At 34.8% G+C, this 12,111-nt stretch overlaps 1 protein-coding gene across 2 annotated transcripts in view; it reads right to left on the bottom strand.

Moving 5' to 3' along the window:
* LOC149789291 (dihydrolipoyl dehydrogenase, mitochondrial-like) overlaps window positions 1–12,111 on the bottom strand; it is a 41,981-nt gene that overhangs the window by 13,859 nt on the left and 16,011 nt on the right. For both annotated transcript variants that reach the window (XM_089975491.1, XM_089975490.1), the window contains exons 5-9: window positions 10,273–10,373; window positions 7,060–7,203; window positions 2,859–2,960; window positions 1,791–2,012; window positions 364–500 (exon numbers count right to left, since the gene is read on the bottom strand). In XM_089975491.1, the coding sequence (XP_089831617.1) occupies window positions 364–500; window positions 1,791–2,012; window positions 2,859–2,960; window positions 7,060–7,203; window positions 10,273–10,373 (706 nt within the window). The remainder of the gene's footprint in view (window positions 1–363; window positions 501–1,790; window positions 2,013–2,858; window positions 2,961–7,059; window positions 7,204–10,272; window positions 10,374–12,111) is intronic.

Genomic DNA, 12,111 nt, shown 5'->3' with positions numbered 1-12,111 from the left:
GATAATAAAATACAGGCCATTAAATCAAACAGCAATTATAATATTTTTTTATTTAAAAGTAACAGCTTATTAAATTTTATACAACGGTAATACAATTTATAGTTTACTGTGTGCATAACACAAACTTACTTCAATTCACTTTTACCTGATGTTATGTGCTAATTACAAAAAACAAAAAATGTTTATTTAAATCTGACAACAAGGTCATGTAATTACTGCTATTACCAAAATACCTTGGCTTACTGAGAAGGTAAGGCAAGCATTTATAATCTGATCAGAGATTGTAACGATAGGGCCTTAAGGGGATTATTTTCTCCTTTCATTCAGCATATATAGGAAGAGAGGCTAAATTTTATGAAATACCTTGGAACACAAGTTTGGAAGCGAGAGTTGACTTCTACCCTGCCTTTGCTATCTTTTGGTATACCTAGTTCTTCCAAGCCGAGATTCTGAGTATAAGGCCTTCTGCCTATGCACACCAACAATGAATCACATTCAAGCTGGGAAAGAAAAGAAGAAGCGTCTAATTGACATGGTGTTAGTAGATAAACAGATATTTCAGTTTCATATGTATTCATTGTTTTAAAATAAGACATTGTTAGGGTTTTTAAACATACGGATGTGCCTTGGATGTCTGTTTTTTGTGTGTTTTTTTTGTATCAATAGGAACACCTTTTGTTGGGTTATAAAATCTGTAGTTTGATGAAAAATCAGTAAGCTATTCATGAACTGGAATTTTGGGTCTATTGTAAAATGCACGAACGAAGAATGCCAGCTAAAGTTTCTCAAAGTCTGCGATGAAATATGAGCAAACTGAATTAAAATTGTATATAATATTTTCAAGCCCTACAATCATGTCTTCATTCAATCCCTCCCTTATTTAGAAAATTCTACCCTTTGTTTAACAGAAGGAGAAAATACACTCTCCACCATTATAGGAACTTGCAAAATAGACCTGGGGGGAAGTCACATTATTATTTAACAAATATAAACAATTTAAAGAAGTGGAGACAGTTACCACATGACATTACATGTCCAGTTGCTCACAAACAGATAACAAACAGGTAGACTGATCGTTTGTATGGCATTTCTCTTTCAAAAACTGCCATTGGACCATTGCAATACAATGAACTTGGAGGAAAGTTTTCCCCATTAGTTCCAAATATACAATACAGAAAGCACAAAACCTTTAAAAAAGCGCTTAATAGTGTAAAAGTGCAATGACCACAGTTAAATGTCTATGGATCTCAAAATAACTTACACACACAGGTCAGTGACTTACACACATGTAAATTGCTGACCTGTAAAAACTGCTGCCTTGAAAATAAAATTATACACTTTCGTTCTTCCAAACAGACCATATAATCTTACAGAACTTAAACAATCTTCTATCATTATTTTGAGATAAGCAGACATTTAACTGTGGACATATAATAAAAATGTTTCCATAATCAATATGGAATCAATACATATGATGATGCAGTAAAGAAGTTCAATAAACTCCACTGTGAAGTCTGGTATTTGACTTGTAATTTGCAATGTGTTTACTGAACAAAAATGCCCCAAAACAGTTTCTGAAAAATGATTAAGATGCAAAACTTCAATGGATGGAATGACAAGGCACCTACTATATTTGAATGCATATGTACGTATATAGGTTTAAAGCACTTCAGCACAATCATGGATATATTGTGAAAAGGGCAATAGGTAGCAAAATTGGCCAACTTAAACACTTTGCCAAATCCTTGTTATCTGCTACGGCAGGTGAGAAAACAATTCGGGATACAAACCTCTTCTTTTTTCCCATCCTTGACTCCTTCGAAAGAGACTTTAATCATGTTGCCTTCTCTGGTAGCTTTGTCCACCTTGCTATTTAATTTAAATTTCAGCCCTTGTTTCTGCAATATGCGCTGGATATTCTTGCAAACCTCCATGTCAATACCCATTCCTCCAACATGACCAAGGAACTCAATCATTGTCACATCTGCTCCTAACCTCTGCCATACTGATCCCTGACATATAAATTCATGATCTGAAACAACTTGTTTTACAATTAGTATAATGTTCAAATAGTTTTAGAATTCTTTTTGTACCAATTAGATGTATATTTACGCTACATATGTAATGTGGCTAGATAAAATATTTCAGCCACGAAACGCAAAATACCAAAAATGATTGCTCATATTTTTTAGGCCATGACTGAAACTTCATCTATAATAGAACAGTAAAATTTTAGTTCTTTACATTTTCTTTCCCCTGCAGATATCTTAACAGCAGTTTCCCAAATCTCTAACTTTAGCCACCTGTCCATTGTTGCTGCAAAACAATGACAGCTGTCTAACATCACAAGTTTTTATAAAATAAAATTTGCATGCAAGCATGTGGCTACCTCTAGTGTCACTGACCCTCTCTTTAGCTGACATTTACTTCCAACTTTCTAAATGCTCTATTTTATCTTGCAACAGTTCATTGGAACATCAAACTATGGGAATTCAAATTACTCGCCTTACTCAAAATTATAATACAGATGTTTAAAATGATTGCAGTATAGCATTCTTAAGTACTTGAGTGATACAGCTGAAGAGCCAAACAAATTAACTGACTATCTGAATAAGAATTTCACTTTGAATTCAGCAGAAGAAAATGAAATTTTTTGTCATTATTATTATTAACATTTAATATACAGAATTAAATTAAAGTTTCTTTTCATCAACATGTAAATTTGGCGAACTTTTTCTGTTCACTGATCAAGATTGTCTGGAATCATTATGGACCTAACATGGAAATCAATCTTTTATAAGTAAAACATACAGAGCTACCTCCCTTGATTTAAATTTTTAAACACAAGCATTTCTTACCAATTCAAGGCCTATGACACCAGCTCCAATTACTATCATTTTGCTTGGAACTTTCTCTAATGATAGAGCTCCAGTTGAGGATACAATAGTTTTCTCATCTATCTGTAACATATAATACAATGTTTAAAAAACAAGTTTTTATTTTATTCACATAAGAGAGTGTACAGTATATGCTCCAGATGAGGCCTTTTACCACATTCTGAAATGTAGATTGCACATCTCGAGCAAATAATTTTACAACAGTCATTAAATTCTGTACTGATTAATTGATCAAAATATCTCAGAAGTTTGATCAGATAGGCATATACTCTGAATCAAAGCTATGCTAAGTATTACTAAAAATTACAGGAATTCTCTATTTGCACTTTATTTTGCACTATGCAAGAAGATATACAATCACTCATCACTTAACTGAAATAACAGCCTGGGTCCAATGAATTCTTAGAGACTGTGTGCAGTGCATTTCTGGCTGTTTTGCAACCCCAGATAATCGCTTAGTTTTGAAACCAGCCCTGATATTCTTCAGCAATAACATGATTTTCAAGTTAGCCACACAGTAGCCATAATGAATATATGTACCATTTCCACAGAGGACCAAATCATGCGATGTTTTGGGGTGAAAATCCCATGTTCATAAGGACCACCATTCAGGATTAGTGATAACAAAATTTAAAAGCTCTCATCATAGTGGCCATATTGGAATCAAATTAGCATCAGTTCTTACATTTAGGACCACATATACAACTTTCCAATTAGGAGAGGTGGTGACAACAAGATGGCTACCATGGTGGGCATATTGAATATGTGACTGGTACCATGGTCATTTAGGACCAAGAAAATAAATTTATTGGTGAAAACCTCAAGAGGTCATGGTCATCCATGGTATACGTGTAGCGATAAGATTTTTAACAATGGCCACTACTGCTTTAGAAATGGCCACCATGCTTAAATCAAATGCACAATATATCCAAGAGCAAACTTTTAAAATGAGTAAATTGATATGCAGTGTGGCATATTTTGGGTAAAAAAATACCATGTATGTGTACATAGCAACCATAAAAATTCAGCTTGTAAAGAAAGATCCTATAGTACATGTGCAGCAACTGGGATAAAAATGAAAATGGTATTAGTTTCAAGCCTACTGTTGCATGCAGGCTTGTTCTGAAGAAGAAAAAAAGCCATCTGAAATTGAATATTTTTTGTCCAAACATTGACCTTCAATCTTTTGAACAAGATATTTAATACCCCACAAAACACAGACTGGTTCTACAGCTCAAAGAATAATAAGTTGTATGTGACCATAAAGCATTCCAAACATGAAAATGCAAAATATTTCAAAAACACACTAGTTTACTGCAGGTATTTGATGGTGAACTGAATAAATGAGATGGTACTCTGATCAAGGATTTGATAAAAAGTGCATCTTTAAATGATGACCATAACATGTACCAAGTTGCACAAGACAAATTGTATTACAAAATTCTGTCTTACACTGCACTCAACTACTGGCACACACAAAAAAATCAAACATAACTTTTACAATAATTTGTGACAGCAGTGAGTTGGGAGTTGATTCTCTTCAGATAATGACTATAACATGCACAAAGTTTCATGGTGATCCACTTAAACATTAGACAAGTTGCATTTACACTTTTCTGTCATGCACAACATCCAGCACCAAGACAAAAACAACTCAATTAAAAATTGCAAGAGACCTGTAATTCATCTACATGCACATCTCAAGATTATGATCACAACAAGTACCAAGTTTCACAGAGATCAATAAAAAACTGCAGGACCTACAATGGTCACAAGATTCAAAGAGGTCAGTAACTGAAATAAATATAATAGGAGTAATGTGATTTGTTGTTATGCACATTTTCTGATGATAACCATAGCATTTATCATGTTTCAGGGTGTTCCACAGCAAGCCACAAGACTATTTGTATCCACAACATTATTCTATACATATAGCTGCCAACCCTCCAGGCTCACAATTAGTGAAAATAGGGATAAAAATGAGAGAAGTTTTACATGAATTCGTGAAGCAATCTTCGAGTCCGGGAATATTTTTTGGAACAAATGTTTAACATGGTCTCCAGCTGATAAAGGTGGATTAAGTTCAACAAGAAAACTCACAAACAATGCTTCAGTGTTGGTAGCTTGCAGGTCTTCAGTCAATGGCTTAAAATACCCCCGAGCTGAAATCTGCTGAGATTTCTTAATTTTCCCAACCTCCATGTGCTTTTTGCTACCAATGTGCTTCCTCACATCATCTCTGCCACCATGCCGAATGCTAAAAGTTGTGGCACACTGTGTGCAAAAAGCATGATGTATATCGGTGTATGATGGCTGAATACACAACCAATTTTGGCATATTCCAAACTAAACTTCACTTTTTATGCAATACATTTCTTTTTCCTTGGTTTGTTGAGACAGTTTCAAGATGTGATGCTGAATTGGTAAATCAAATCAGTGTTGGTGGTGCATGCATGGAGCAAAATTCCAGTTAGGCCCAAACTACTCTTATACATATAGATTACAATAACGCTAAAATGATGCTACTGGGCCAACATTGTCAATCGGCTAAAGTTCTACTAATATCGCGAGCTGTAGTACCGGACCATATCGGCAACTGCTGATATCACGACTAGCACTTAACAAGAAATTGGTTATTTTGTTAAAAATTTAAAATAATTAAGAATTGGGGAATTCGTGATTTTTTTGCATGCGGCGTGAATCTGTGAATCGCTGAAAAGGTCGTGTTGGTTGGCAGCTATGTATACACTGCATTCAGCCAGAGTAAAAAAGGGCAATGACTTCAACAGTGTGAACAAAGCAATTTAGTGATAAGTACATCGTTAGGTGATAAGTGTAATATATACCACATTTCGTGGAAATCCATAATTTACATTATCATTTAAAACATTACTAAATAAATGACTTTGTTGATTTAATTTCAATGCATTTTCTACTCTAGTCTGAAGTATTACCATCTGTGGAAGAAATGTACAAGTGAGATAACAGCTATCAGAGTTAATAATTTAGTTACCTCCCTTGACAAAATTTACCTCAAAGATCAATAGATCTATTCTTTGTTTCTAATTTTAACAAGAACATAAAGTGTGTTACTCTTGTTAGTGTTACAAAATATATTTGGTAAAAGAGAAAGGATATTATGCCATAGGCGTAGAGGAAATTAATCCCTTGAAGCCAAGTTTCGGGGGTGCAAAATCATGTCAAACGGCACATTCAGTGATGACTATAACATCTACCAAGTTTCATGCCAATCCATAGAAATATGTGGGACTAGTTGCATTGACAAGACTGTGTGATAGATGGGAGGACAAGATGGATATGAGGATTACTATATACCTTTGCCTCTGGCAGAGAAGACAGATACAGTTGCCACTTAACATAAAATCCCTCAGTATACTGCCGTCCCTTACATTACAAATATATTCAAGGTGGGTGACTGATTGGTTTTTAATATCTCAACTTCAGCATTTTATTGGCTATATCATGCTGAAGAAATGGGAGCAGTGTCCTTCCCAAGGACATAGCAGGACAGCAGATCTGGGCTGGTCTAGACAGGTGGGTATTGAATCCATAATCCTTGGATTATGAGTCATACACTTTATCAACTGAGCTACAATGGCTCCTTATGATCCCACTAAATTGGTAAATTGTTTGCTTTATCACTGCTACTTAACTGGTTTCACTTCAATCTAGTTCTTAGGTAATGAGAACCAATTTTACTATTAATTTTGACAATAATATACCTTAATTTTGTATTTCTATGCACTCTTATGAGTCTTTTTGGAAAATACAAATAAACAGTAACATGGTTCCTATGAAAAGGTGAGTATGGTCATGGATCCCGTTTCATTAGGTGGTAGTAAAATAACTTGTATTATTAACTTCATTATAAAGGGGTTTCAATATACAGTGGTACACACTATATCACCCATGTGAACACTGTATAAAGCTCACCCACTATTATCAAACATCACTTTAATGAATTCATTGAACATCATCATGAGTCAGTTCTGCAAATGCACAACAGGATGGACAAAAGACCTGTACACACTGCCCAGTTTCCCTAGTGGGGGTAAAAAAAAAAAACAACATGGAAAGTATAGGCACATGCTGCTTTACTGTAGAATTCATGTCGCACCAAAATGATTATGTTACATCTCACCTCAATTCCTGGGAATGGGGTGACTTCAGATCCTGTAGCAATAAGGATATTCTTTGTTGAGATTCTTTCCTGAGTGCCATCATTATTGAACACTGTTACTTCATTTGGTCCAGTGATTTTTCCATGGCCATGATATCGGTTTACCTACAACAATAATACAATAGGAATGCTAATTAATCCCTTTTCAAGAAAGCTAAGTTCAGCTCCTGATGTGAATGAATATGCATAATACATAAGTGACTTATTTACTATGTAATTCCTTTTCATAAGTATTGCGGTCTCATGAGAGTAACAGAACTACAATCTTACTAGCTGCCCAAAAAATAATGTGATTGCCCTGTTTTAATATGTGCTTCATTGGACAGGAATAATTGTTCATATGCATCTACTGCTGTTTAAAATGTTTTTGTCTGCATATCAGTGAAAAGAGAAAAACATATATATATATATATATATATATATATATATATATATATATATATATATATATATATATATAATAGATCAGAAGGACATGTATAATTTATAAATACTTGCTGCTTTTTTCTATCATTGATAACATTTGCATTACAATAAAACCATCCATGGGGATGATAAATAAAACAGTGCTGACAACATATTTAAACGAAAAAACCATCTATTAGAGAAAAAATCTGTGCCAAAATGAGATACCTCTCAATATTTTTCGTTGTCCCTATGAAATTCTTAAGAACATGGGGACACAATGCCCCTATTCCTGGGGACCCTAACTGCAACAAAGCATGAACACTATTCCACAAGTGGAAAGGGTTTAGTTATTACATATGAGCATACATGTTTCAGGGACTGTACTAATCTATAGTTATCTCATGGTTTTATGAGGGAATGGCACACCAGACATGCCTGCAGTTTTAGTTTTTCACAGTATTTTCAGATGAAATGTTTTACACGAGATACATAAATTTTGCATCACTATTAAAACAAAATAAAACCTGTCCTGTGAGACCACCCCTTCTGCAAACAAGTGATCTCTTATAAATGGTTTATGCAAGATGATCAGTGTTCCAGTTCAAAATGCAATAGGGCTTAAAAAGGAAACATCACAATGTATATGCATTTTATTATTTATTCATATTACAAAGGATTAAATAAAAAAGGTCAGTGTTTATCTCCATTCTTGTTGTTGTTGATCATAGCAGTGTCAAATAAAACAATCTGCATTTTGTATCAGACCCTCCCAAATGGCTGTGGTTACAAATGAATAAATATTTGTGTGTGTGTGTGATTAGGATTTTTTATGTAGCTTTTTAAAAAATCAGTCATATCGCTATGATATCTGCAGTGTGGCAGTTTATAGTGATGTCTAGCACTGGGGTATCATGCCGCAGACATGTAGCATGGTGTCCCACCCAGTCACATTAACTTTACACAAGGCCAACCAGTCTTAACACTAACCTCTTAATACTGAGCACCTACTAAGGCAGCTGTTAGTACCATTTTTAAAAGTCTCTGGTATGACTCAGCTGGGGTTATGAACCCAGGACCTCCCGTTTCCGAGGCAGATGCTCTAATCACTAGGCCACTGGAGTGGTCAATGAATATATAAAGGTCAGTGGTGTTTGTCACTGTCTTGGCAATACAGATGTCCACAGCAGTGACAAATCCTTCTTCTCCCTACAAATTTAGGTTGCTGGTCAAGTTCTGCAGGTTGATGCTCAAGTGCAATTATATAACAAAAATGATCATCGCATCATGCAGAGATGCTGCCTGGATTTTATCTTAAAGGGGGTGAGGGACGGGAGTAGAAGACACATTCCATCATATACAGACCCCAAAATAATTAACTTTACCGGTTAAATGAAAACTGAATGCAAAGGAAATGACAAATGCATTTTTAAGAAAGCAGAGCATAAATACAAAAAACTGAACACAGAACGAATGATAAATGAAATCAGAAATGCAATTACTGAATGGATTAAAATGATCCATAATTTCCATTTATTTTCTAAATTTACACGGTAAAAGGCCCTTTCACTTAGAATCAGATTCTTAACAAGGACAAATTTTCACTCTATACAAAACTAGATGTTGTAAAGGCAGACATAGCTACTAATAGATGTGAGAATATCGCCAACTTGTTTCATTAAAAGTCCACACCTTCTAACAGAAGTAGTTTTTTTTTCTTCCAATCTGCTTTGATCAAGTTAATACAAGCATTCCACTATCACTCTTCAATACTAATAAATGTTTACAAGAACGAGAGCAGGCTGGCCTCTATTTGTGGTCTGTTGCAGCTGGTGCTAGAATAGTCACAGCATACATTCCTGAAAGAAACCTTAACATGACTGAATTCAGGTCACTGGCATTGTCAACTTTCACATTTCTACTATAACTGGTTGATTAGTCCAAACCAGCAAGACAAGCAAAACATTTTAGTACTTGCCTAATTGTGTGAGTGGAATTTCAGAGATTTGTTTAAACCCTGCTGTGAGTGTATCTGTAAAATAATTACTTGAAAGGGGACAAATAAAAAGCACAATAAACTGGGAAATACTTTACAACTATATTTTATCTATGGCAGTAGCAGTTATATATTAATTATTCATAAATTCAATGTTGCACCCTTTTAATATGACAAAATTTCAAAGCAACAATTCTCTCCCTTCAAATCTCATAAATAAACTTTGCAATATGCAAATACATTTCATTGAAAATGAACAAAATGAATGGAAACAATGACTGGAAGTGATAAACATAAAATCAAAACACATTTCTGTGACCATAAACAAAAAGAAAAAGTCATGATAGCTGAAATGGAAACATGAGTTAAAAGCAAACAGAACACAAATGAATTCTGATCAATTTCAAACAGATTTTGTCCAATTACACATTTCAGATTCTTATAATGCAACTCCCCCACAACAAACCAACATATAGCATGCAATCTCTTCAGATACAAAAATGAGGTACATAAACACAAGTCTGCAGTGTCCAGGTGATATAGACCTTTGTGATATTATAATATTTTCTTCCCGTTTTCCATCAAATCAGACCCCAAAACAAGAATAACTAACTGCGAGAAAAAAATGGATTCTGAGTCAAGTTACATATTCTTGATCCACATTTAAAGAAGTTTGTCCTCTTTATTTTTCAGATTCTGTGTGCACTCCACTGATCATTGACTAGTACATCGAAAGACTATGTTTATGTAACGCAATGAAAAATTTCATGTACCTTATTTTGTTTAAATAAATGTGCAATGCCTCCAGTTAGTGCTGTCACTGCTTTCGTCTTCTGTTCCATCATCTTGTTAAGATTCAACCTCACATTATCAACTAAAAAACAAAATAAAAATTAGCATTCTGTTCCATCAGCTTGTCAAGTTTCAACCTGATTTTGTCAATGTAAAACCAAAACCAAAATTTCTTTTATAAAAAAAAGAAATCAATCAACATCATTTACCTCGTGATCAAAATATACGAGTCTTAAGAAGTAAAGGAACCCTAAATATGATGACAGGCTAATTATGAATGACTGTGAAAATCTGCAAGTGAACTTTCTTGATGAGCCAAATACAGTCAATCCCGGTTATCTCGATTACGTCGGGGGTGTAAAAAAATCGTCGACATAACCGGGTCCCGAGATATCCGGGTTCATAAAAACCGGTAATTTTAAAAATGTCCTTGAGCATTACTCCTGTCTCTTGCTGGTGTTTACTGGAATCCCCTCCCACTGCATGTTACAATAAAATAAACAAAACGCTTAATTGATAATAAAATGAAATGAACTAACCTGGTGTTGTTATCATTTATTCCTTTTTTATCATCATAAGTAATTTATTAAAGAAAAAATATATCTATGAACTCCTTATATCACATGTAGCGTATGCATCCATTACTGTAGTGTGCATCACTTATGTCAGATAACACACGACGCATTTTTATAATTGATGTGAATATTGAAAAACAAATCATGTTTGGTTGTACTCAGAGGTTTGAATATGTTATCAGATTGAAAAATGGATCAAAGAAAATCACAAACGAGAGAGTGAGAGAGAAACATCCACCGATTGCTTTCAGGCACCCGCCATTCACGCATAACGCGGTGTTAGGTGCAAAATAACCAAGATTGTATTATATCCAGGTTAATATATGACAGTATCTCGCAGATAAAGATCAATAAATGTTTTTGAAAATACATGTACATGTACATGTACATTGACTGTGAGTGCAAATGACACTCCTTTCGCTAGCATGGGTTACAAAGAGTATTTATTAAAGCAAGTTAATGTTGAGTAGACTACTTACCCCGCAGGCATCAATGTGAGTTTGTATCAATTATGATTCCAGATGGCAAATAAATAGATGCGCGGGTGGTGAATAAACACATCCGGTAGCGAGCAGTAAACTAATTCTTTGAACTTACCGGCAGGATATCAAATACAAAGTCCCGATAGAAAGAAAATGCGTTCCGCAAAGTTCGATGATGTCGACGAGGCAACACTAAAATGGTTTAAAAACGTCCGTGCCGAAAATATCCCAGTAGATGGCCCTCGTATCCAGCAACAGGCTGAGAAATTTGCAAAAGACTTGGGACACGAAACATGGAAAGCATCACATGGCTGGTTAGATCGTTTCAAACAGCGCAATAATATATGTTTTAAAACCGTGTGTGGAGAGAGTGCATCTGTTTCAGATGTGGCTGTTAAGGAATGGCATAAAGAAGTTTTGCCAAAAATCTTAGACAAGTTCAAGCCATGCGATATATACAATGCTGATGAAACGGGGCTATTTTGGCAATGTCTGCCTAACAAGACGATGGATTTCAAAGGAAACAAATGCCATGGAGGAAAAAAATCCAAAGAGAGAGTAACTTTGCTTTTGGCCGGAAATATGGATGGAAGTGACAAGATCAAGCCATTAATAATAGGAAAATCAGAAAATCCAAGATGCTTCAAAAACCTGAATAGGTCTTCTCTCCCCGTTGACTATAAAAGCCAGTCAAATAGCTGGATGACAGGTGATATCTTTACCAGCTGGTTACGCAAGTTAGATCGCCACTTACAGTTTGAAA

The sequence above is a fragment of the Sinohyriopsis cumingii genome, chromosome 11, assembly GCF_028554795.1.
Source record: "Sinohyriopsis cumingii isolate HCF-2022 chromosome 11, ASM2855479v2, whole genome shotgun sequence".
NCBI lineage: Eukaryota > Metazoa > Mollusca > Bivalvia > Unionida > Unionidae > Sinohyriopsis > Sinohyriopsis cumingii.
Note: the sequence above shows the minus strand (reverse complement) of the source record. Positions and strands in the feature narration are given on the sequence as shown.